This window comes from Cololabis saira, chromosome 19 (assembly GCF_033807715.1).
Source record: "Cololabis saira isolate AMF1-May2022 chromosome 19, fColSai1.1, whole genome shotgun sequence".
In the NCBI taxonomy this organism is placed as follows: domain Eukaryota; kingdom Metazoa; phylum Chordata; class Actinopteri; order Beloniformes; family Belonidae; genus Cololabis; species Cololabis saira.
The window spans coordinates 12,930,572-12,957,567 of NC_084605.1; the positions used below are offsets into that span (position 1 = coordinate 12,930,572).

At 38.7% G+C, this 26,996-nt stretch overlaps 3 protein-coding genes across 5 annotated transcripts in view; all 3 read right to left on the minus strand.

Annotated features, from left to right (window-relative positions):
- The window catches only part of ift140 (intraflagellar transport 140 homolog (Chlamydomonas)), a 29,920-nt gene extending 28,234 nt beyond the window's left edge, over window positions 1-1,686 (minus strand). The window contains exons 1-2 of the mRNA XM_061707736.1: window positions 1,575-1,686; window positions 224-396 (exon numbers count right to left, since the gene is read on the minus strand). Coding sequence (XP_061563720.1) covers window positions 224-370 — 147 coding nt within the window. The 5' untranslated portion in view covers window positions 371-396; window positions 1,575-1,686. The remainder of the gene's footprint in view (window positions 1-223; window positions 397-1,574) is intronic.
- Window positions 1,687-4,584: 2,898 nt separating this feature from the next.
- Window positions 4,585-14,700, minus strand: telo2 (TEL2, telomere maintenance 2, homolog (S. cerevisiae)). 2 transcript variants are annotated; one of them, XM_061707673.1, is made up of 21 exons: window positions 14,636-14,700; window positions 14,081-14,458; window positions 12,948-13,225; window positions 12,793-12,861; window positions 12,275-12,422; window positions 12,080-12,182; window positions 11,928-11,996; window positions 11,705-11,846; window positions 11,256-11,392; window positions 11,028-11,113; window positions 9,864-9,977; window positions 9,676-9,764; window positions 9,461-9,552; window positions 9,226-9,342; window positions 9,028-9,099; window positions 8,735-8,905; window positions 8,559-8,650; window positions 8,385-8,484; window positions 6,952-7,016; window positions 6,634-6,749; window positions 4,585-5,423 (listed from the first exon to the last, which is right to left on the minus strand). In XM_061707673.1, exons 2-21 carry the CDS (start codon window positions 14,425-14,427, stop codon window positions 5,302-5,304), a joined length of 2,529 nt encoding a protein of 842 aa, XP_061563657.1. In that variant the 5' UTR covers window positions 14,428-14,458; window positions 14,636-14,700; the 3' UTR covers window positions 4,585-5,301. The 2 variants fall into 2 exon arrangements, with proteins under 2 accessions (XP_061563657.1, XP_061563656.1); XM_061707672.1 differs by having other exon boundaries at window positions 12,948-13,228.
- A 3,708-nt stretch (window positions 14,701-18,408) lies between these two features.
- rab11fip3 (RAB11 family interacting protein 3 (class II)) overlaps window positions 18,409-26,996 on the minus strand; it is a 29,969-nt gene continuing 21,381 nt past the window's right edge. Inside the window, exons 6-14 of one of the 2 annotated variants that reach the window (XM_061709110.1) lie at window positions 26,048-26,185; window positions 24,537-24,572; window positions 24,329-24,422; window positions 23,963-24,207; window positions 23,004-23,085; window positions 22,701-22,838; window positions 22,368-22,523; window positions 22,138-22,278; window positions 18,409-22,004 (exon numbers count right to left, since the gene is read on the minus strand). In XM_061709110.1, coding sequence (XP_061565094.1) covers window positions 21,891-22,004; window positions 22,138-22,278; window positions 22,368-22,523; window positions 22,701-22,838; window positions 23,004-23,085; window positions 23,963-24,207; window positions 24,329-24,422; window positions 24,537-24,572; window positions 26,048-26,185 — 1,144 coding nt within the window. In that variant the 3' untranslated portion in view covers window positions 18,409-21,890. The remainder of the gene's footprint in view (window positions 22,005-22,137; window positions 22,279-22,367; window positions 22,524-22,700; window positions 22,839-23,003; window positions 23,086-23,962; window positions 24,208-24,328; window positions 24,423-24,536; window positions 24,573-26,047; window positions 26,186-26,996) is intronic. The other variant, XM_061709111.1, reaches the window with a different exon arrangement.

Below are 26,996 nucleotides of genomic sequence, written 5' to 3' on the forward strand. Positions count from 1 at the left end.
AGCTTCAATAATTTCATTAAATCCTAACACCCTGAAGAAGAGACAGTAAGACTGTGTCATCTGAAAACTTGACAAGACAGCTGTTTTCTTGAGAGGATCTGCAACTGTCTGTGTAAAGAATAAAAAGCAGGGGGGAAAGGACACCTGTAGGGAATGTAAGACAATAGAGGCGTGTGCTCCAACTCTTTCTGTCAGAGTAAAACCCTCTTAGCTCAATATTTACCTGCTGCAGGTAGAGGTCTACATTGCCTCCAGTTCCAGGCCTGATTGAGGCCACAGCCAATATAGGAATAGTTGAGTGCCATGTCAACTGAGATGGTACATCACTGCTTTCGGGGGCTTCTATACGATGGTCAAAATACACTGCCATGTCCCCAATGAACAGTATGTCCTGACCTGAAGGAAAAAACAAAACAAAACATGAGCAAGAGATGGGAGCTGAGCACAGAGAGTACAGTTTCTTGCATTGATTTTGGTGTACAAGATACATTACACCTCCAAAATACCCTTGTACTTGTCTAAATACTTTCAAAATGTAAAAGATGTTCACCACCATAACACTAGAGGCAGCTCCACAAATCACTTTCAGCCCAGGGTTAACTCCAAGAAAGGTTCAAATTCGTTTGCATCCTATACTACCAACATGTGGAATTCCTTACAGATAGCCATAAAAGAAAGCAAATCCCTAATCTCCTTCAAGTCTGCCCTAAAAAGCCACCTACAGGAGGCTGCTACTCGTAACTGGGAATAATCAAAGCCTCTACTGCACATCCCGCTGTTCCTTCTGATTATTGCTTCTTGTTTTTGTTTTTTTTTTGTTTTGTTTTCTGCTTTTGTTTTGTATTACCTAGCTTATTCTATTTGTCTCATCACCTTTTAGTCTCTCTTGGTGCAAAATAACAGTACCTAATTCCCCCCTTTTCTTTTTTTAACAATCATCCCTACAAAGTACTGCTTCTTACCTGTATGTCATTCAATGTTATATGAATTTAAAAAAGGTCTCCAATGTAAATAAGTGTAATGCTTTCTTGGAATAATGCCTTTTAGTTGACTTTGTATCAGCAAATCTGTACTGTCATGAAACTGTACCTGATCCTATGCAATTCTTCTAATAAATTCTTCAATCAATCAATCAATCAATCAAGCAGAGCATCCAGGTAGGTAATATGTTAACAAATGCTCCAAATTCGCTACTTTAATGTTTGTCTCACAGCTTTATAACCATTCTTGTGTATTTGGTAGATCGATGCTCTGAAAGATCTCTGATCACAGTTACCACAAACCTGCATCTCGATTCACAATCCCTGTTATTCACTTAGAGTGGGGTTGTCTTCACTAGTTTTCAAATATGGACACATTTAAGCAAGAATGCAGATTCTCAATAATTAATTATGTGGAATTCATAACAAAACCCGTTTTTATTAACAGTAATACTGGTTATTTGAGGAACCACTGAGCTCATTTAGCCCTAACTAGCAGTTAGCATTGGGTAAGCTAGCCAAAGTTAGCATCCGTGGGTGACCGACTCCAAATTAAAACTAAGAAACCCACTCTGTTAAGATTTGACGACTTACCGCAGTGTCACTCTTTTCCAAAATAACAGACACTTTTGTCAAAACTTGAAAGACATGGTTAGTTCCCTGGAGTACGTCTGTGTCGCCTCCTGTGCGTCTCTCCCGGTTGCCATGACAACCACAAACTGGAGGGGGCGGAGTCACGGAAACCACCGACTGTTGCCGAGCATCTCAATCCTCTTGAATCACTCTTTTGATTCAAGTAGACAGAGGTGTCAAAAGTATTCACATTCATTACTCAGGTAGAAGTATAAATACTAGAGTTTAAAAATACTCCTGTAGAAGTTGAAGTATCAACTCAAGTTTTTTACTCAAGTATAAGTATAAAAGTACTGGTTTCAAAACTACTTAAAGTATAAAAGTAAAAGTAATGTAAGGGGGAAAAAAAGCCATTAAGGACAAAAGCCATTGAAAATGAATGCATCTTAGTATAATGCAAATATATTAAAGAACCATATATGTGTACTATTGAGCATTAACATGTGTTTCAGAGAGCAGGAGATATGATGACTAGTTGCCTATAAGTATTGTAATGGTGCAAAAAGTCAAACTTCAGAGGCATGTTATCATTTATCCTAACCTTTATTGGAATGTACATCCAAGTTTAGTTGCAGGAATCTGAGGGAACGGATGTAAGAACAAAACTGGACAAGAACATCTGAAACAACCACAACCAAATTCACTCTATCCGGATGGAGCAATTTAACTGGATAGTTTTTTTTTAAAGGCCGAAATGAAGTATAGATAACCAAAATTTCTACTTAAGTAAGGTAACGAAGTATTTGTACTTCGTTACTTGATACCTCTGCAAGTAGATTATATCATTCGACATGTTGGGACAGTCGCCTTTAGTTGCCACTTATAGAATATGTGGTATCTCCAAAACCTGATGTGAACAGCTGAGGACCCTGCAAGGATCCTGTCAGGGTCTGCAGTTTTGAATCAGAATCAGAATCAGGTTTATTGGCCAAGTCAGGTCAAACAAGACAGGGAATTTGACTTGGTTATTTTCGCTCACTGTACAGTAAATAGACAAATGACAGTTATTATATACAGGACTGTCTCAAAATTAGAATATTGTGATTTTCTGTAATGCAATTACAAAAACAAAAATGTCATACATTCTGGATTCATTACAAATCAACTGAAATATTGCAAGCCTTTTATTATTTTAATATTGCTGATCATGGCTTACAGCTTAAGAAAACTCAAATATCCTATCTCAAAAAATTTGAATATTCTGGGAATCTTAATCTTAAACTGTAAGCCATAATCAGCAATATTAAAATAATAAAAGGCTTGCAATATTTCAGTTGATTTGTAATGAATCCAGAATGTATGACATTTTTGTTTTTTTAATTGCATTAGAGAAAATAAAGAACTTTATCACAATATTCTAATTTTCTGAGACAGTTCTGTATAGGCCTACAATTTTTTTTTTAAGTGAAAGGTGCAGCAGTATGAGGTATACATATATATTGAAAGGTGCATTATTACAGCATATTATTGTGGTTATTGTTATTATTATTGCACAGTGGTTGATTACTCTGAGACTCTATGAGTGATGAGAGTTCCTCAGAGCAACAGCTTGGGGGAAGAAACTGTCTCTGTGTCTGGAGGTTTTGGCGTACACAGCTCTGTAGCGCCGTCCAGAGGGGAGGAGTTCAAACAGACTGTGTCCTGGATGTGAGGGGTCTGCAGAGATGTTACCTGCCCGTTTCCTGGTCCTGGACCGGTACAGGTCCTGGATAGATGGGAGGTTAGTCCCGATTATCCTCGCCGCTGACCTAATTGTCCGTTGCAGTCTGTGCCTGTCTAGTTTGGTGGCCGATCCAAACCAGACAGTGATGGAAGTGCAGAGAACAGGCTGTATGATGGCAGTGTAGAAGGTGGTCAGCAGCTGCTGTGGCAGGTTAAACTTCCTGAGCTGACACAGGAAGTACAACCTCTGCTGAGCCTTCTTCCAGACAGAGTTAATGTGGCGTTGGGTTTGAAAGGGTTAACTTTCTGGTTCAGGTTCTCCTCACATCTGCTGCTGTCACATGGGGGATCAGGTAGTCTGCTTATCATAGTGCTTCTTTTTATGCCCGGGACAAATTATACTAGGACAAATTAGTTTCTGTTTCGAAAGAGCAGGTGGTCTTTGTTCTTCTTATTCCTGCCCACTTGCTGCTCAGAATGCAAATGTGTCTACAACTCTGAATCCAGATTCACAGACTCTCAACATGACACAATAAAACTCTGAATTTAGCCAAGTGGCAACATCCTGTGGACATTTGTATGAGCGGCCCGTGTCATCTATCCTTCCATGTCCTACACCATAGGCTCGCAGGAGGCAGAGTACACTCTGGTCAGGTCCCCTGCAATTTACAGTCTCACAGAGACACAAACAACATTGCACCCTAGTATCTGAAGATCATTTAGAAAAAAAAGTGCATGTTTATGTACTGTAAGAAGAAGCTGTACCACCCAGAAAAAACCTAAGTAGGAACAAGGAAAACATAAATGTGGGACAGCTCTGAGCTTTACCTTGTAGGTTTGGTCCCTCTTTCTGCTCTGTGCTTCCTGGGCGAGGTAGTGTACGCCTTGCAGGCCTGGAGGCTGGACTTTAAAATTAAATCCAGAAGTTTTTTTACTGTGAGGTCACACAAATACGAAGCGCTCAGCCTATAACAGGTGAAACATATTCCTCATCCTGACTACCTCTTATGCTAACTTCCTGAACATCTGCTGGCCTTGGTCTTGAAGCACTTATTAGCTTAGCGACAGCGTCACTGGGCAAAGCACTGGTCTGTGTAGATTTACTGCCAGCTTAATGGAGATGTGATCCGAGGAGCCAAGTTAGATATGTGCAGACTTTTCTTTTTTAAAGAATAATTATTTGGTCTTACTCTCTGTTACTCTCTCCATTCAAGTGATGGAGGGTAAAGCTTTCCCTGAGAAAATCCATGTAAAAAAAGCACAAAAACAGCTATATCAAATAAAACATATTATGTCAGGGACATGAGTGGGTAAATCTATGAGAAAATAACTATATCTAAAAAAATATACAAAAGAACATGTAAAAATAAATAACGATGACCACAGGAGGTAGTAGTGGTATTTCTGTTATTTCTAAATCCATGTTTACAGAGATATTCACAGGAAGTGTGTGTAATTGTAATTTATTTATTTCAAAACAGGGATAGTGCACAATAAGACATTCATCTTGTACAAGAGAATATGCATTGTGCATGTGTGTATATGGAAAAGCATTTTATCATAAGTTAGGCATTTATACTTTTCAATATACACATGAAAAGCACAAGTGAGACCCCATTGTTTATTTTATCAATATTGAATTTGGTCCAGAAATTATACGCCATCCAAAACATGACATAATCTGCATCTTTGTATGATTCTGCAAGGTCACTCATAAGTGTGCCTTTTTCATCTGCTTAGCTGAATGTTCCAGGATATGAGACAAAAAAAAAGAAAAGAAAAGCAAAACAAAAACACAAAATAGCGAAGCACCTGCAATACTTGTTCTTAAGCTTGAAGGATATCCTTCAGCGGATCATCAGGATCACCCTTTCTGTAAATATCTGGGACACAACTTCCGCTAGCCAGAATACTCCAGTTCTCCAGACTCTATGAGGATGAGTGAGTGGGTGGAAGGAAAATGATCCTCTGTCCATGTGGTTGTCTTTACGTTCAGAATTTTAATTGTCCGTTACCGGTGTTGTGATCATGAATCCAGATTGACAGCCTGTGGACCTTGTAGCTGCTTCTTCAGGGTCTTATCCAACAGTACCAGACTCTGTACAGCTAAACTTCTGCAATCTGCATCAGGATCTCCTTCAGCTACATCTGTAACAAAGTAAAAGCACCTTTACCCAGAGTCCTTCAGCTTCATGTCATTTAAATGTAGAAATACTTGTATCGGTTTTGGGGGTAAAAATAGATACATGATAAAATAACCCAGCAGTTCATGCGTCAAAGTTATAGCACAGGACATCCTGGATATTCATGTACTTCCCAGAAATGCTCAGTGCAGCTGGACAGCAGTGTGTTGTACTACGTAGTTATGCATGAAGGCATGAATGTGTGTTACCCAAGGGATATCTGAGAGAATGATGGCCTAGGTGTAGCTGAGGTCCGAGACCAAACGCATAATAACAAATCCTAAGATTATGCTATCTATTGAAACAAAGATCATTTAAATTACTTTTATCAATGAAAATTGAAATGTTCTGAGAAAACTGAATTGTCGGTTAGCACGTGGGAGCCGATACAATGATTTCATCTTGACCTTATCAATCACTTATCAACCTTATCAAGCACTCAGTCTGGATTTTCCTGTAAATAATTATTGACATGCACTGATACTAAAAGGGCCACTTTAAGTGACACAAACTGACAAGACATGAAAGGATATATCGTTGATGAAAGTCGAAAATTTGTTGCAACATTTCTATGTTCTATAAACAGAAACCACATTATACTTATGAGCCACAACCACAAAACCAGTCAGTCAAACAGCAGACAAATTATCAGCTGGCATGATTCAAGTCCATGTTGAACCCCTGCGTAGGTTTAGGGCAGCTTACTTGACTCATATGGATAAAATGGGCTTGGAAAGAGACTGAGAATTATTGCTGAAGATGACTAAATGGGAGTGTAATTACATTGAACTTTTTCTGGCTTTCACTCGAAATTCTTTTACACAACAAGCTACATTTACCGATTTGCATGCACAGCGCTTGAGCTGCAAATTGCAGCAACACCCACAAGTAATTTCTTTTCTTTTTACACACAAATTTAATGTAAAACCTTATGGAAGTGTTGAAAGGTACTCATTGACCAGATGTGCACTGTGTGGGATCAGGTAAGCCAGGAATAGTCACTTTTCCTGCAAATATTCTACATGCAACAGAAGGATCAGGGACATGAAAGTCTTCTCACAGCAGGCTAAACACAGTTAGGTGTCATCGTGAATGGAAGAAAAAAAAAAAAAGAACACAAGTGCCTTAGAAGACTTTTGAACTCTTTTGAACAATTGAATGCATTTTTTCTTTACCTGAAAGCCAATTTCTGGTCTCAAACAGCTGGTCGCCGAGGTCCGGCAGCAGGCTTTGGCCGGGCATGCTCAGAAATACAGAACAGACGGCAAAGAGGACACCACGTCTCACCATCCTTTAACAGAGAGAACTCAGACACATCAAGTAAAGACCTTACATTTACCTCATTTTAAGTGTTTGTCGTCTTTCCAAACTTTATCGTGGCAAAGCGACCATTGCAACAGGAATATTGTGCAAAGATATTGTTAGTGACCACAAATATTTCCTTCCAGTTCAAAATCATTTAATTCATTTACAGAGAGAAACATCAGACATACTGATCCAGATGGTAGCGAACCGTCCACACAAAGTCCAACAAAGCACAACCCATCTGTGCAGCTACCTGGGGAGGAAAAAGGTGGGTTAGCGTGATATTATATACAATCTTGAATCAGAAAATATTGGGACAGTCTGTAAAAACCTAACAAACATACAAACAAACAGCACAAGATTCCTACTAATACTTTTAGTTTGATTTTTGTTTCATTCATCTATATTTCATCCTGTAAAACATTGAAGAAAAATATATTCGTGACAATTCAATGCCAATGATGACGTAACAGTGCATTCAAAACGGTGAAAAAATAAAACCTAAACGTCTGTATGACTTCGTATCATCAATGCCAGAAGATCTTTTAGATGTGAGAAAAAAAGCAGCATTATCAAACATAAAAAAACTGTCTCAACTTTATTTATGGGATGTGTGCAGGCCTGAAATGAAGGTACATATTATCAAATAAAATGTTCGAAAAATGAGAAAAAAAGACACCGTAAGAATCGCAGCAAGCTTTTTAATTTGCTTTTTCTATACGTCCTAGGGCTGTTCGATTAATCGATTTTAAATCGTAATTGCGATTATGTAATTAGAACGATGTTAAAACGTGAAAATCGTAAAATCGATTTTTCACTTTTTTTTTTTATTTTATTTTTTTTTTTACCTTGTCTGCACACATATTAATGATTGATACCATATTAATGATTGATGGAAATACCTCTCAATACCTGCGACAAGTGCCCCATCGGAGAGGCTCTTTAGTGTAGGAGGGGGCGTTGGAACCTGCCACCGGTAGACCGGCTCGTGTTCCAGCAAAAAACTTGCAAATGTAAATAGCAAATGTAATGACTGACATTACACACCTCTACCTCCTTCATGGGTTGCATTATTATTTAGCATGCAAAGACCCAGTTTAGTTTAATTAGAAAATGTCTTGTTTTATTTAATTGGAAATATAACTTACTGTATGTTTGCAAGTGCTGATTTGCTGATTTTTTTTTTCCAGAGATAAAACTTTATATTTTATTATATTTATTTTACAGAGTTTTGCACTTTATTCATTAATTTTTTGTTTAATAAGAGCAAAGTTTGCACTTAAAGCCCAATGGGGCAAATGTTCAATAAAAAAACAGCATATTTGAAATCATTTCTCATCATTTTGAGAGAAAAAAAATCGAGATTTTATTTTTGGGCAAAATCGAACAGCCCTAATACGTCCTAATTTTTTTTCCTGATTTTGGCTTGCATATAAATATGAACGATGAAAGGACAAATATATGACCTCAAAGCTACAGTACCTAAATTGAAATTATGACACTGTATATGAGTAAAATTAAAAGCAGAGGTCTGATTACTTCGGCATCCAAATATAACAACTATGTTTACGCTCCTAACTGAGAATATGCCACACTAGAATGGACAGACGAGTGGAAGTACCGGTGCATTGACTGCTAGGTGCATGAAGACGCCCAGAGTGTGGATCAGCCTGCCCAGCACAAGGTGGTCGCTGCCCAGGAGGTCAAAGGTCACCTGAGGCCTGACAAAAAGTTGGTAAAACATGTTGTTCAACATATTCAATGTGAAATTTCCTCCATAAAGCAACATACATACTTGTCATAATTCCCCAGAAGAGGGAAAAAGAAGTATCCAGCAACAGGGGCGTAACGGTTAGGGGTAGCTTTAGATGCCGGTTGTGTGGTGCCCTGTGGCAACGAGAAGAGCAGCGTCAGAGGAAGTTTTGATCTAAGACTATAAAGGCAGATAGAAATGTTTGTCTTTTTAAGTACCTTTGAGATGCGTTTCGTCTTGCTTTGGAGCCGCGTTTCCACTACTTGTCTCCAGTGAACAGGGTTGTCACCTGGATACTGAGTCAACTCACTGGTGGATGCAGCGCTAATGGATGGTGCACTCTCTTTGGGGACAGGTTTTGAGAGCTCCTGAGCTGCAATGGCAAGGACCTAAAACACCAAAACAAGACCAGCCTCATCATTTAAAAGTGTGTGGGAATCATTAAACATGAAGACAACTAACAGCAAATTTGTGGGCGCTACATGGCCACATTGAAAGCTTTTGTTTTCACCTCCAAGATGTCGAGCCGCTGACGGAGACTGTAGTTCAAAGAGTAAAATTCTGTGGTCAAATACTGAGTAACCTAACAAAGAACACAGAGACGATTTCATTTTGAAAACAACATAAATTGATGCTTCAAGCATTTCAAATTTTGCTGTAATTGAAACAGATTTTGCAAGGAGAAGGCAAAAAGTAAAGAGAATCGTACAGGAATACAGTCGGTGACAGTGAGAGCCACCATGGTGGCCTGTTTGAGCATCAGGAAGCCACCAATGCTGTATTTGTCATCCATGTGAAGAAGCACTTGGGTCATCTGGACACTTATCTGAAAGTAAAAAAGGAGAAATGGCACACAATTTCAAAATTTTCCGTTATAAAACTTAAAAAAAGAAAATTTGTATTAAATCATGACTAGTTGGCTTTTAGAAGAAACTTCAGGGTACCTCCTTTGCTGCAAAGACGTTCCTCCGTACCAAACTCTCAGCACCTCTCAAACTGAGCTCCACGCGCTCAGGGTCCTCCGACGATATCAAAACTGGATTTTGGTTGATATAGTGGAAACCATTAAAGTTGGAACCAAGAAAATATTTTAAAACAGCTCCATTAGAAGACAATCTGAAAAACAGAACTAAAGAAAACTAAATGATTCGACTCGTACTTTCCAGACAGTCCCTGAGGTACCGTGGCGGGGAGGCCTGACTCATCTTCTGATCTCCAGTCATGTCGTACGGAGCGAGCTCATCATCACTACATTGACAAACACACTTTTATAATCCCATAATGACACAGAAAACTGACACAAAACCACAAACTTGTTTTTGCCTTATTGACTGTACAAATATTTACCTATCAAGGTCTGAGTCTGCCTTGGTTCTTGAGAGCTGAGATGCTGACGAGTTTTGTGAAGATAAAATGTGAGAAGATGGAACTGTTTTCACAGTTCCTTCAGGATTGTCAACTCTGCAGATGATAAATCAAATGACATTTAGAGACAATCACTCATAAATATTGTATGATCTCATAAAAATAGACAGTTTCCAGCTGAGTATGAGCACATAAAGTTCATTTTCTCCAGTACTCCATTCAAACACTATAAACTTGATCACTTTCATCACGCTGCTTAAGTTAAAACGTTATAATCAGAATCAGACTTTAATGACAGGGTTTGAATACATCAAACAGGGAATTTGACTTTGGATACACTGTCACACAGTGTTACACAGATGTTATAATGCGCCTATTTTCCAAGGATGACACTGGGATAGAGGAGGGGAAAAAAGGCATCTTCACACCTTGACACCGTGTATAAATACGCAGTGTCAAGGTGCAAAAAACACCTCCGCACATAAAAGCATTTTAAGAGAGCAATCCACGACACCCATCTACTGTATGTGCGCAGGACATCAAAGCCATCAAACTTCTTCTACTTTCTTTTTTCTGTTTGGTTAGTTCTTTCGATAAATGGGTCACCTTGAGTTTGCCATTACATTTCAAATAAACAAAGCTACAGAAAATCATAACCGATGGCTTTCACGCAGTCAGAGAAAACAGGAATTCCTTTGAGGGAAGTGAGGAAAGATACAGATGGATTGTCACTTTCATCAACGGCACGAGTTCCATTAGTGAGAGAACATTTCTGCCACCCAGATACTGAGCTGTTAACAAAGCTGTGGCTCTGCATGCAAAGCAATGCTTGCTGAATGCTTAAGTCTCAGTTAGTTACATCAATCAGGCAGATCGCTGAGGTCTGAAGGAAGACCCCTCATCCCGACTGGAGATAGTCGAGCCAAGGAAGAGCTGATGTCTGGTGCAGATCTCAATTAATCCGTGCATATTTTTGTACCAGATTTTGGAGAATACAAAGCTGGACGTGTGGTGATTATCACAATACGGGCCTCTTTTAAAGCGTAAATAAACTCACGTTTCCTTGCCTTGACAAGAGTGTATCATCTGAAAAGAACAATTACAAAAAGTGGACCTCAAAATGAATTGATCATCTTTCACACTTACTCATTCACAAGCTTGGGCTCAGGCTCATCTGATGTGCTGGGAATCATGAAAGACAGCAGCTCACAAATATCTGCATCCTGCTCATACTAAAACACAATACAACAGAAATTTAAGATGCACAAATACTCTCCAGATTAAATATTAATCAAATTTTTTTTGAAGACAAATTAGCTAAAACGTTAATCTGGCACAAACTGCAACACCATCTGCTTCAGCTGAACACACAACCTCAAATTTGAGCTTGGTTCCACTGAGATCCATACGGGAGCTCAGGCACTCTCCCACTACCATGCCCATGCTTCTGATGCGCATCACACCGCTGTCCAGATGGCTCTGCATGCCACCTAGCATGCACTGGAGTAACTCTGAAAACGACACCACAGCAGATTAGAGGAGATAAAAGTAATAATCAATTTATTTAAGATTAAACAATACTGATTCAATGGCTGCTGCTACTACATGACAGTAGGAGTTTAGTTCTACGGTTACTTTCTTAATATAGTATGACCTGCATTTAAAGTTTTAGCAGGGAAAACAGTATGCAAGATCTATTATCTGATGATGCTTTAAAATATTATACAATATAAAATATGGATAGATTGATAGATCTTTAAGTGATAAACATTTTGAAAGAAAAACTGTAGTACTTCAAACAATCTGTTACAATTGTACTGTACCAGAGCGAAGCTCCTGTAGCTCAGAGTCCTTCAACAGGCTCACAGTCAGCAGTAAAGCCTTGCTGACATAGAACTGCTGCTCAACAGAGGTGTGTTTTACAGCACTGGGGTTAGCCCAGGCCTGCGACACAGACCGTAGAACCTAATAACACACATGTTTACGTATAAAAACCACAAACAAACTAGAATATCAGGCTGCCGACACTTTGTGTGATTCACAAACCTGCGTGAGGAGTGGTCTTCGATCCCTGTCTGCTGCGAGGTATCCCAAAATAGTTCTCAAAACCTGAGTCTGGGGAAAATTGTCATAACATATGACATAAACCATGTGTATGTTTATATGATTCATAGTAATACAATAAAGTACTGTATTACCTCATACTTGTACTGCAGTAACAACAGTTTATGAGTCAGGACAAACTGAGCCTTCTTATTTGTTAGCACTAGATTTCCAATAATTCTGCTCAAGGCATCAGGTCTGAAGAGGAGAACAAAAGGGAAGAGACTGGTGAAATAAAATGCAAAGAAAGTTTTGAATTATTTCTGTCTAATCAAGCCTGACCACCTTACCCTCTGACAGCCTGCACCAGCCCAGTGAGCACACTCTCCATCCACCGCAGAGGAACATTCTCCAGCAGCTTCCAGCAAACCCTCTGCCACACCATGTCTGAGTGCGTGGAGACAGACAGCCGGGGAGCCATCAGAGCCAGGACTGAGGCTGGATGACCAGAGGATAACAGAAGATGAAGATGAAGAGGATGAGGTGTCATTGTGTATTCTGCAATAATACTGAGTCAATTTACCACTGTGGCTGCCAAAAAATTAAAAATTAAATATTGGAAAAACTGAATTTAAAAAAAACAAGCAACAAAAAAACAACAGCATCATGACATTGAGAAAGTAGAACAAAAAAATAATATTTTAGAAGACAACTTTTCCATGTTGCCAGGTTTGCCAGTGCGGTGTGACTGATATGATCAAAAATGATAACCGTAAACTATCATTCAAAATTCAAAGCTATCTTTTTTTAAACATCTTGCCAATCAAATATTTTTGTACAGCTTCCAGAATAATGTATTTAAACTCACCACTGTGTCCCTGGATGCACACTTTTCCAAGTGTCTGAGCCACAAAAGTCAAAGAACAGTCTGTGCCATCTATAAAACGACAAACACAAGTTACACAAAAACAGACTGAATATATATCCAGTAACAGTTTTGTCAGACAATGTCATCACCACAACCTCTCAGTGCCTGGCAGGTCCGCTCCAAAACAGTCAGCATCTCTGTGGCCAGTAGTGGGTAATATTGCAAAGGAATAAAAAGGGGTCTGTTGTTGGGATGTAACTTGTTGGCAGTAATGTCTGGTAGTGCGCTTATACGACCCAACAGAGTCTCTCGGAGCTGGGGGGAGTCTGATGAAACTGCCTGCAGACAGTAGGACCAGAGCAGGTCAGCAAGACGACCACTTTGAAGGAATCTCTCAGTGATGCTGACAAAGTGGTCCAGACTTGTGGTGGGTCTGCTGTGGAGGGAAAATGTTAGCATGAGACAAAAAGAAAAATTAAAAACATATCTGTAGGGCTGGGTATCGATTCAAATGTCAAGAATCGATTCGATTCCGATTCTTAATATTCAGAATCGATTATCATGATTCGATTCGATCCAATTCGATATTGATTTGGCTTAGTGTTATTTAAAATATTTTTTGAGCTGTTGCCTGAATTATATGACTGTAAAATAACCAGTGGAATAATAATTTCACAATAATTATTGTGAAATAACTAAGAAATAAATAACTCGAACAGGCCTTTCAATATCCATTTAAAGTGCAAAAAAGAAAGAAATTGCAACAGTTCATGCAGTAAACAAATCATTTTAGCTTATCTAATTTATTCTGTCACCACGCACACATATTGCCATGAAGCACCTGGCATTTTTCAGAAGTGTCATGACAAACTGTGTGTCCGACTACTGGGATTAAAGTTAAACCTGGCGAAAATGATGGAGAAAATTTTTTTTTTTTTTAAATCGATCTTTAGGAAAACCCAGGTGTTGTAGTGCGAGTGAGTTATTCTGCCAAATGCGTATAAACACTTTTCATGCTCTGTTGAGAAAACTAATGTATAGATTCATTTGTCGACTGAATGACACACAAAACTCTGTTTTAATGCTGTTGACCAATCCTGGACTGAGTGCTGTGAGATATGAATCAGCAATGTGGAAACACTGGCATGATTGTCTTTTTTTAAATGTATATGTGTGTTTGTCTTTTTTAAATGGACCCTGAGTCTATTAATAAAGTCTATCTATCTAATATGAGAATCGATTTTTTCAACACAGGCCTTATCTGTATTCTCTATATTGCACAACCCACCTGAGCTCTGCTATGGCCTCCATCAACACCAGAAAAGACTGGTCTGGAGGACCTTTGAGGAAGAATCCATCCCACAGCTCCGTGCGCTGTGAGGCTGAGAAGCTGTGCACCCAGTCAGCCTGGATGTTACTGACCAGGAACTGAAGAGTGCGGGTGTAGTGAGCTCTCCTGAACTCTTCCCGCTGAGCTGCAGTGATGGTACAGCCCGGTCCATCCTCCAGGTAAGAGTGGAGGTTCTGGAGAGCGGCGACCACGTCCTGGCGATCCGTGGATGAGGAGAGTGTCCGGAAACACTGGGCAACCGCGAGGCGAACCTCAGTATTCGTCAAATTTGATTCCATTTTCATTTTTAAGATAGACGGCAGCTAAAATCACCATCTACACACAAACAGAAAAGTACATTTTGTCAATTAACTACAAAATGGTAACATTGCTACGAGCTTCCATACAGAGACGGTTGTAATACATATGCACGTTAACATTTTTGTCAAAACTATCTCACTAAATTGAATGGTGGTTGTACATAAAGTGTAAATTATGATTTTTTTTCTTTACCATGTGAAGTTCGCACGACTGTCACCACAACGCCGCTTCATATTCACGTGTGCTTCATCAAAATACGACCGAGGAGAGCAGGGGTCCAAAAGAATCGTTCCGGGTATTTTCTATTTTTATTTTCTTGATGCAATGACTGAGGTTAAACTATTGATATAAGTAAAATAAGCAAATAAAATAAAAATATTTGCTCGTCTTTTATATTGCTTCATTCTATTCAGGCTAAAGAAGGATTGCAGCCTCAGCTTTGCTGTGGGGCATTTCTGTTGATACTAATATAACCAGTAAATTCGCCCAGTCTTTAATAACCAAGACAACTACATACAGTGCCTTGCGAAAGTATTTGGCCCCCTTGAACTTTGTGACCTTTTGCCACATTTCAGGCTTCAAACATAAAGATATAAAACTGTATTTTTTTGTGAAGAATCAACAAGTGGGACACAATCATGAAGTGGAACGAAATGTATTGGATATTTCAAACTTTAACAAATAAACTGAAAAATGGGCATGCAAAATTATTCAGCCCCTTTAAGTTAATACTTTGTAGCGCCACGTTTTGCTGCAATTACAGCTGTAAGTCGCTTGGGGTATGTCTCTATCAGTTTTGCACATCGAGAGACTGAAATTTTTTGCCCATTCCTCCTTGCAAAAAAGCTCGAGCTCAGTAAGGTTGGATGGGGAGCGTTTGTGAACAGCAGTTTTCAGTTCTTTCCACAAATTCTCGATTCATATTCACGTGTGCTTCATCAAAATACGACAGAGGAGAGCAGGGGTCCAAAAGAATCGTTCCGGGTCTTGACTTGGCCATTCTAACACCTGGATATGTTTTTTTGTGAACCTTTCCATTGTAGATTTTGCTTTATGTTTTGGATCATTGTCTTATTGGAAGACAAATCTCCGTCCCAGTCTCAAGTCTTTTGCAGACTCCATCAGGTTTTCTTCCAGAATGGTCCTGTATTTTGCTCCATCCATCTTCCCATCAATTTTAACCATCTCCCCTGTCCCTGCTGAAGAAAAGCAGGCCCAAACCATGATGCTGCCACCCCCATGTTTGACAGTGGGGATGGTGTGTTGAGGGTGATGAGCTGGGTTGCTTTTACGCCAAACATAACGTCTTGCATTGTTGCCAAAAAGTTTGATTTTGGTCTCATCTGACCAGAGCACCTTCTTCCACATGTTTGTGTCTCCCCGGTGGCTTGTGGCAAACTTTAAACAACACTTTGTATGGATATCTTTAAGAAATGGCTTTCTTCTTGCCACTCTTCCATAAAGGGCAGAATTGTGCAGTATACGACTGATTGTTGTCGTATGGACAGAGTCTCCCACCTCAGCTGTAGAGCTCTGCAGTTCATCCAGAGTGATCATGGGCCTCTTGGCTGCATCTCTGATCAGTCTTCTCCTTGTACGAGCTGAAAGTGTAGAGGGACGGCCAGGTCTTGGTAGATTTGCAGTGGTCTGATACTCCTTCCATTTCAATATTATCGCTTGCACAGTGCTCCTTGGGATGTTTAAAGCTTGGGAAATCTTTTCGTATCCAAATCCAGCTTTAAACTTCTCCACAACAGTATCTCGGACCTGCCTGGTGTGTTCCTTGTTCTTCATGATGCTCTCTGCGCTTTAAACAGACCTCTGAGACGATCACAGTGCAGGTGCATTTATACGGAGACGTGATTACACACAGGTGGATTCCATTTATCATCATTAGTCATTTAGGTCAACACTGGATCATTCAGAGATCCTCACTGAACTTCTGGACAGAGTTTGCTGCACCGAAAGTAAAGGGGATGAATAATTTTGCACGCCCACTTTTTCAGTTTTTTATTTGTTAAAAAAGTTTGAAATATCCAATAAATTTCGTTCCACTTCATGATTTTGTCCCACTTGTTGTTGATTCTTCACAAAAAATTGCAGTTTTATATCTTTATGTTTGAAGCCTGAAATGTGGCAAAAGGTCACAAAGTTAAAGGGGGGCAAATACTTCAGCAAGGCACTGTACCTTCTTACATCAATTTGCAAGCGCACACACGACACTTGCAGGCATAAACAATGTTGAAAGAACGACTTCATTAAGGTATCTCTCACTCGTTGAAACAAAACGTCCAAAATACACATCTCTATATATATATATATATATATATATATATATATATATATATATATATATATATATACATACAGTACTGGAGTTGAGGGGGGATTAGGGGGGTAGCATCCCCCCTGAAATAAAAACGGTCAAAATCATCTCCCCTGTAAAACTGCCATCCCCCCTTTCCATCCCTTATGTAATTTCATCAACGAATGTGGTTTTACTGCTATTTCAACATTTAGAGTCACCACCAGAAAAATAACACCAGAAAAATAACTTATTTGACAATTTTCACCTGTTTCAAGTACATTTTCACTTGAAATAAGTAGGAAAATCTGCCAGTGGGACAAGATTTATCTTGTCATTACAAGCAAAAAAATCTTGTTCCACTGGCAGATTTTTCTACTTATTTTAAGTGAAAATCTACTTGAAACAGGTGAAAATTGTTGTTTTTTCCAGTGATGAGTCTTGTTTTAAGTGTAATGAGATTTTTTTTACTAAAATGAGACATTTTAACTAGAAATAAGACAAATATTCTTGTTAAGATTTTGAGTTTTTGCAGTGATCCATTTTACTTATCCTGTGAAGGACAGAGTCATATTGATAAGATCAGAAAACTGTTTTTTATTTTTGTGTTTTGATGTATTTGATGTAAGCCCAGTGGATATTTAAAGCTTACAGAAGGCTGCATTTAACTGCTGCTATGTCATTCCTGCAGTATTTCTGTAGGTGTTTTGTTCAGTGCTATTATTTGTAATATATTATATTTGTAATCAGCACAAATTATCTGTCCCCATATGATAAAATCCACCATCCCCCCGGATTTTTTACAACTCGAGTACTGTATGTATATATATATATATATATATATATATATATATATATATATATATATATATATATATATATAGCCTACTATATACATACTAACTGAGAATGTTCCGCAATATTTTATTCAAACATTTTCAGTGTTTTGCATAATTGATAGAAATCTCAATAATTGATGGAAAACAACTGATTTCTCGTAATATTACAATCCGTGTTTTGATCATGTCTAAATTAGATCTTTATACAATTCAGTCAGTTTATACCTTTTCATTTCAGTTCATACATTTTTCTTTCCTGTTTCTACATGTACTTTACTACTGGTACAGGGTCAGTAGGCACCTCACAGAAGCTTTATCAATCAGCTTTAATTAAAATCGAAAAGTTGGTACTTCACAGCTTTTAAGATATGCCAAAAAAAAAAAAATCTTAATTTTTGTAGGGTGCCTTTGGTCCTTACAGTGAAAACGTTTAGGATCGTTCCGGGTACAGGTTGATGTAGTAACGACTCTCAACCAGCAGGTGGGGCAGTAAGCGTGGATGAACGATGTAAACGCCAGAAACCACAGCACTCTCCTATGTTCTGTATGAAATTGAATATCTGGTCAGTCCAATTAAAATATAATGTATTACCGTATGAAGATCAAACGCAAACTAGAAGCAGTACTTATACTGTGAATGTTTTTTCCATCTGAGATTTCTGTCACAATTAAGTTCTGTCGAGTGAAATTCATTATTTGCACCCCATTATAAAATAACAGTTTTCTCTTGCTTTGTGTATCCCTTGGATATACAAACTGGGACAATAAATAAAATAAACGAATATGAATGCTTGCATAAAAATGAGGCAAAGAAACACAGGTCATTTTATTCATTTATTTCTCATCTTAATTTCACTGCTTACCTTTACATTTTCTCTTTTTACAATGACTGACGTATTTCCCTAGTAACAATTAAAATAAGATCATTTTGGGAAGCTCAAAAATAATATGCAGCTGTACCCAATACTGTTATAATTTATACATTTATCTTTGAAAATAGGAATAAATTTAAGTTCGACATATTCTCTTTACTATATTTCTCTTTATCTTCCCATGTCACATAATGGCAAGCCAAGCACTACTCCAGTAGTGATGTTTGTGCCTTGAGCAAACTTTCTTTGGACACTGGAAGTGAGTGTGAGAGAAAAAGAAAATAGTCCACGAATATGACAATTTATATTTACAGTTCGGTTCTCATCATTAAAATTAAACAAACTGACAGTCACATAGTCAGTGCTTTACCCATGCCCTGTTATCAGGTTAGTTCAGAGGCAAAGTTTGAGACACAGAGGCACAGTGTTTAGACTAGCAGGCCAGTTTCTTACTTTTAATTAGGGAAAGATGAGAGTGCGGAGTTACGAGAGAAGAGTGCTCCCAAAAGGGATCACAAACCAACAGATAGTGATATCGTGTTAGTTCAAACATCCATCTTTGGTCATTTTAGAGCAGGAATTAAAATGGAAAAAGTAGATCTGGTTAAAGTGCCATCTTCTTCAGATATGCTGAAAGCAAATGTTTTGTTAGCTCTGTGGTTTCAGTGTCTAATCTTGCTGTTTTCAGCCATGTTGGTCCTCAAACTATCTGCTGTAAAACAGACAATATATTAATTATAGAAGTGATTTCAATGTGATACAAGTCTACTGTCTCTGTGTCACATTTCCCCTCATTATAAAGAAATAAGATGTAAATCTGTAGGAAAAACCTTCTGTCCCTTTGAAAGCCAGAAATACACAAGCCTGTGTGGGAGACTTCAGGTGTCAGGCTGATATAACGAGGTCTCACATCCTACACCTCTGCTGTCAGAAGTAATGGCGTATGATTTGTCAGTCAAAACACAAGTCCAACATGAGGATCAGAAATAGACAAAAAAAAAAAAAATCTGTGTCCATGCAGTACCTGACTCAATCTGGGAAGACAACAGTAGAAACTGCAGACTCTTGCTATATTTGAATCACAACCTTGGAAAGGTCAAAACGTCAGCATTATGAGAAGTGCACAGACCTCAACAACTACCATTGTAAGCAGGTCACATTCAAGCTTTTTGCACATGATGGTAACACACAGATGATAAACTTTTAAATCCTGTTTTTACCCTATGATAAACTCTACCACAGATTTGATAAGTGTGCATTCATCTCTCACTGTGAGTTCAATATTGTATCAACATAAATTCAGCAGAACAGATCAGAGTGAAAGTTGTTGCCCAATAAATATTTGCAAGTGATTTCTAAATGAGGAAAAAACCCTGATGATGCTGTACACGCTACATGCTAAAGAATACAGGCAGATGTTTCTTCTGCGTACGAAAAAGAAGTCCTCTTTTCTTTTCCGACTATAAAAATACCTAGAATCTAGAATGAGTGTAGAAAAAACTTTACAAGTCATTTACATCCAAGGCCATTTTCCATGGAGTGGCAGGTGAAGAGGAGCAGTGAGACAGAGATGAAAGATGAAAAATAGAATATCTTAGCATATTGGTGCAGAATGCCATGCTGTTTGGAAACAACCTCCCCAACGTCCACAAAAAAAGTCTTTAGAGATGCCTGCTGAGTATGTTCCATGTCCAGGTCTTTCAAGGTCCAGAAGAGACGGCTGTACAGTACCGATCAGTCGAAAATCAGTTTATATATTGTGTTCCTCATCAAAATATCCACCAGTGTCCATCGTCTTGTCAAGCATTATTGCTACCAAGGTCTGCCATCCCTTCTTCAGTCGGTTGGAGAAAAATACAGCATCAGAATGAAAATTCAATTAATCCACAAGACATGGCTGCAGTATTGTTTGATTAAAGATGGCATTAGTGTGATGCTTCTCTTTTCCTTTTTAAATACGAGGGAGGCTTCCGCAGTCCACACCAGTCCCAACTTTGCTGGCATGCCTGCTGCAGCCAAATCTCACACTTCATCATATTCATCCAGGCTGAAAAAATTAGCTTCATTTTTAACTTGATCCCTTTCACAATATACATATTTATTTTTTACTATCAAACAAAAACAATAATTAAATCAAAACATAGTGCAAAGTCCAGCGCTTTTGAATCTTCACAGAGCCTGTCAGTGATTTTTTTTTTTTTTTTTTTTTGTACTGACAATGAACAGGAAAAAAAAAAGTTGGATATGCTTTTCCATTTCACTCAGCAAGAGAACTTGGGTCAGGTGGGCTGTGCGTACAAAAATAAAACTACCATTCTCTTATCGGCTTCCATTCTAGCTTAACTCAAGTGTCTGGAGAGTTAAGTCGGTATAAGCAAGTTAATTTCTGTCGGAGACATTATCCCATCTAACGAGATTCGCAGAAAAAGTAGTGCTTTTCCAGCCCACGTGAACTCCAGGACCCTGTTTCATAGTAAAAAAGATAAACCATGAAGTTATTACAAAAGCACCCGGTTCCTTCATTTGTGACATTGAAGTTCACAGGAATGACTGACTGTCACTCTTTTCACCCCTTCTAGTGTCACCAAGCTTGTTCAAAGCCAAAAAACAGTGCAAACAAGGGAATGTCCAACACCTCACACACAAACACTTACACACAGTTAAACCCTCCAGGCATTTCAGTCTGGAAACCAGCAGAAAATGTCCCTCACTTGGGTTCACTGGAATGACAGATAAACTTATTTAAAGGACAGAGCATACGCAGAGCCCAGTAGGCAGCACAGCAAGCTCTAAAAATGTTCAACACAAACTGTTCTGACCAGCACTTCATACGACTTGTGATTAGACACGAATCAGCGTGGTTCAGCTGCTATCTGCCCACATACCATCATTCCAGCCGAGACCGAACTGAGCCTTGATCACTTTTCTTTTAAGGCCTTTAGGTACAACTGATTTTCTTAGCTCAAACGTTGACACATTGTTTTTGGAAAGAGGACGGTAAGACGGTCTTTTACATTGACATCTTGCACACATTTCCACATTCACTCACTCACTCACTCACTCAACAGGGGAGACTTGGGTCCCTCTAGCCAAATAAATGGAAGTCACCAGAACCAAAGTGCTTTCAGAAGGACTAACGTATACAAATGTACACAGGCTCAGGGATACCCCCCCCCAAAAAGGGGGGGAACAAAAACCTTATTTCACATAGCCAGCCATGGACTTCTTAGAAATCTAAATTATTTTCAGAGATGATTGGTTGAGTTGAGTGCATTGATTTACAGTTTTTTTTCCTCCCTCAAGTCAGAGCATGTCTGAATATTCTTTTTTTTTTTTTCCATCCTTTCTTGTACGTCATCCTCTTGTCTCCAGTATATGTATTTTTTACAGCTTTTGGAGTCACTGTGAGTGACCTTCTGGCTTGATGGTGTTTATTTGACCTCCAGGATGGCAGGGTTGCACTCCATAATAGCCACAATGATTTTGTCAATGTAGTCCTGGAGTCTGTAGTTGATCTCCTCTTGTTTGTGAACAGCCTCCATCAACTGAAAGTGCAGAAACAGAAGTTAGCAAAGATGGAAGATATAGCAAAGAAAGAAACTAGCACATACATTTTAAGAAAAGGCAAACTGACATTGGATACATTTTCTAACTTATTTTCAATGATCTAAAACTTACTTCTACACGAGACACAGAGTTGATTTCAGCTGCCAGAGAGTCTGAGAAGGAGGAAGACATCAAGTTCTTGGCCCCCTGGATGCTCAAGTTGATAATCTGGCCATTTAATTCATCATTCTGCTCCTTCAGAGTACGGTTGTCCTGAAAACAGTTGTAAGAGATATTGAAACATTGTTATCTGAAAGATTGGAAACAAATTTCAAATAGATGAATGGGTCTATGCTTGTCACCTGTTTCAGTCGTTTGATCTCCTGTTCCAACTCCGCTTCACGGGTGCGTGTCTGATACTCTTGCAGGCCTGCACTGGGAGAGCGACCTCTCTTTGCTTCAGCCTCCAGCTTGTAAAGCTGCAGATGCTCAAGTTGTTTACGAAGGTCTTCAATAAGCTGAGGAAAAAACAGATTACAGATGTGAAGAAAAGAAGACTCAGGAATGAGAATAACGGGACAAAAAGAGTATTATTTAGGAAGGGATGCTAGCTGCAATGTCTAACTACACTTTATCGTACTATTTTGCAAACTGAATGGTGTTTTTTTTTCTTCCTGTGTCAAACCCAGCCTTACTTCTTGAGTGGATTCCTTCTCCTTTTGGTTTTGGTGACGCTCGTGACTTAATTTGTCTGCCATCTTTCTGCGTGATTCTGTCTCCTCCTTCAGCCTGTCAGACACAGTCTCTCCTTCATCCTCCAGCTTCCTCTTGTCCTAGAAATTCAAGGTTAAAAAAATATCTGTTAAAAACAGATGAAAATAGGAAAGAAAAAAAAGAAACGAAAACCAACAATATAGAAAGATAGAGATAAAACTCTAGAAAGAAAAAGGGGAAAAATATTGAATAAGGGGAACCCAACAAATGTAAAGTGCTCCCACCTCCTCTAGTCTCTCGATGTTTGCTCGAAGACATGGAACACAGGATCTAAGCTCACTGTTCTCCTCATCAAGCTGCTGCACCCTGTAAAACAGACAAATCTGTTTTAAAACACAGCAACAATCTAACAAACAACAATCTAACAATCTATATATTAAAATTCATAGATATTGTATATTTAAAAACATTAGAAATTTTGTTTCGAGTTAAGAATAATAGCCTTCCTGCTTGTTTTCAGCATTTCTTTAAATTAAGAGAAACAAATTATAATTTAAGAAGGCTGTGGGTCTTTGAAAGATGTCGTGTGAGGACTAATGTTAAATATAGATGTGTTTCATTTTTGGGAGTCAAATTATGGAATCAACTTAGTGATGAAGTGAAACTGTGTAAATCTCTGTTGAATTTTAAAAAAATATTGAAAAGTAAAATAATTAAGGATTACAATGCTAAATGATTGGAGTATAATTTGGTTAAGCAGAACAATTTAAAGGGAAATTTCTCTTTTTGTTTCTTTTCATATTGCAGATAATCTGGGTTTTCTGTTGGAAAGTACAGGGTAGGCAAATATAAGCTTTGGCTTCAGCCTATTCCTTTTTCGGTTACAGAGTTTATTATTATTTTTTGTGTGAAACTGATGAGTGTAAACTTGTATGAAAGTGTTTTGTCATTTACACACACACAGTTTGAATTGCAAATAATGTAATGTAACCGAAATAAACAATTCATTCATTCATTCAACAAATGACGTATCTGTCCTGTTTACTCAACCTCAGAAAAATAATGCTCTTTCAGTGGAAATTAAGTGACAGATGGTGGCAGTGTGGAGTCATAAACATTCAAACAAACAGCATGCTCCTAAACTTATGAGCAACTGTGGTTTAAAACAAAAAAACACTACATAAAATGATTTGATTCGATGCAGCCTCAAACAAAACCACCTTGTGTTTCCTGATCACCTCACCTAGCCTGTAAGTTTTCCAGCTCCAGCCCCTTCTCTCTTTCCAGCTTGCTCACGGCCTCCTTTTGGCGTCGAATCTCTATCTGTAGCTGCTCATCAGCATAGAGCTCTTGCTCCTTCAACTGCTCCTCCAGTGCATTGGCCCGATGCACCAGCTGAAGGTTCTCCTGACGCAGCCGCGCATGCTGCTCTCCCGATGCCTCGGACTCCTTCTCCAGCTCTGCCACTCGACGCTCAAGAAGCAACATCTGGAAAAAACATTAAATGGTTCATGATCAGCAAAATTATAAAAACTATTTGTCAGATTAATCAACTGATGACATTCTTAGAAGCAAAAAAAAAAAAAAAGGGACAAGCTTTGTTCGTCACCTTGTCTGTGATGTCGTTGTCAGCAAGTTCCAGGATGTCCCGCGTTAAGTCACTCATGGTGTCCAGTGTCATTGAACTATTCTGAAGGAGGTGTCTGACAGGAAGCACAAGAAAAAAGACAAATGAGCTTGATTTGAGAGAACTTTCTTTTGTAACATTAAAAGTTGTGGGGTGTTCCTACTGAAATCACAGAAATGGTTCTGCTTACCTTGCCACTTTCTTGCTGGACAGCCTCTTCCCAGCACTGGATGAAGAGAAACAGAACAACAGGAAAAAAGGGTCAGGAAGAGAAAAGTAGAGAGGAAAAAAATACTATCTCGTGGTATTCCTCCTAACCACCCCCCCTATCCCTTGTCTATAATAGTAGGGTGGGAAAACAAAAGCATTCTGGTCTGGACTTTCATTAACAAAGTCTTTGATTTTTATTGGAAAATAAAACCACAAAGTATACAAACACACAACACTCCAAAAAGCACATCAGCATGTATCAATAGTATCAAATGCTTATATTGGGTCAGTTTTGCTAGTCAGGTTTAAGTTGACAATATTACAGAAATGTAAACACCAAACATAAAATACAAATTTAAAAAAATCGAGCAATAAGTATTACAGTATAAGCTTGAAAGCTTTCTATAATTGAAAGTCTTATTGGTCTGTTCACTGGGGCTCTTACTAGGCCCGTGTTGAAAAAAATCGATTTTCCGATTCTATATCGATTCTCATATTAATTCCTCCATTTCGCCAGGTGAACTTTAATCCCAGTAGTCGGACACACAGTTTGTCATGACACTTCTGAAAAATGCCAGGTGCTTCATGGCAATATGTGTGCGTGGTGACAGAATAAATTAGATAAGCTAAAATGATTTGTTGACTGTATGAACTGTTGCAATTTCTTTCTTTTTTGCACTTTAAATGGATATTGAAAGGCCTGTTTGAGTTATTTATTTCTTAGTTATTTCACAATAATTATTGTGAAATTATTATTTCACTAGTTATTTTACAGTCATAATTCAGGCAACAGCTCAAAAAACATTTTAAATAACACTAAGCCAAATCAATATCGAATCGGATCGAATCATGATAATCGATTCTGAATATTAAGAATCGGAATCGAATCGATTCTTGACATTTGAATCGATACCCAGCCCTAGCTCTTACGTTTCTGTAATACAGCCAGTGGTCTCGAAACCTGGACCAGCAACTCTGATCCAATACAGGCATGTTCTTAGAAGCTTTTACTCAACTAATAGCAGTCACTTCTGCAGTAACTCAAAAGGAGCATGGAAGCAATGACATGAAGCACAAAAAAAACATCAACTAAAATAAACACTACTCACCTCTAGGACCCAGTGTTGTTATTGTATCATCTTTCAGTCCAATTCAAATAAATCTAACATGTACAATAAAACTATTAAGCTTTTTGAAAATGGAAAAACTATATTTAATGTAAAAATATGAGTCAGTACAGATGATCAAATTTGGTGTAAACTGAGTATGAAGTATCTGGCACAGATGAAGAAAGAGTGGGAAGTGTGAGAGAAAAGATGAACTTAAGACAGAGTATAAGGAGTGCAAGTACATTGCAGTAAACACCATGTTGCTGCTAGTCCAACACAGCATGCACACATTGTGAGAACATGCGCGATACTGCATCTAATAAGACACTGCAAACACGTTCACACAGCTTGTAATCACAGGAGGTTGTGGATGATGTGTTACCTAGTCATCTCTAGGAAATTGAGGCGAGTGGAGAGGTCTTCGAGACGACTTATTTGTTTGTGACATTGGCTACAGAAAAAGTCCAGCGCCTCCTCCCTGAGGAAGCTCTGAAAGCAGTCAGGGAGAGAAGCGGTTGCACTGGAGAGAGGAAAAAGGGAGGAAAAGGAGGAGGAGGAAGTGGTGAGTGATGGACAAGGAGGAGGGGGTGGGGTGCATTAAGGTGGGACAGGACACCTCTGGGGTGCAGAAGGCATCAGTTTGAAAAAGTGACTGTGTAAAGCTGCAGTGAAAGGGAGATGTGAAACAAACTGGAGTGTGGCTTTAATCTGTATTCTGGATAGAACAAGAGGTGTGACAGTTTCTTAGAAGAACAAGCGTTTCTCTCTCGAGTGATGATTTATATATTTTCAAATACACTCATTAATTCAGAATAGCCAGCTTACAATTGAATTAAGTCAAAGTTAAGCTAAATTGCTCTAAACATAAAGAACATAATTGCACAACCGTTTGATTGTTGGAGTTTTTAAGCCTCCTTCACATCACCATGATGAGCCAACCGTTCATTCAAGGAGACTCGGGTCAAAGTTATGCAACAAACTACCACATGTTTATGCAGGCAGAAGTGCTGCGTTGCAGCGGCAAGCCACCTCATGGTCATGTGCACATTCATACCAAGCCATTTTCTTCCAACCGTGTGAAGGAACACTTTGTTAAATCACGTCTACAGTGATGTGTGTGCATCGAACACAAGTAACCAAGCAGTGTGTGTACATGTACCCATTGCTGTGATAAGTAGATAGATAAGTGTGGGCGAGTGTGTGGGAAGCTCCGCTACATGCGCCAACAGTGAGCACGGTAGGCTCACAACACGATGACGTCTTCACACCGAGTGGGTGATGCTTGTGGGATGGAGTTATTTTTTGGGTGTGAGATTTTTCAGCCTAATCAA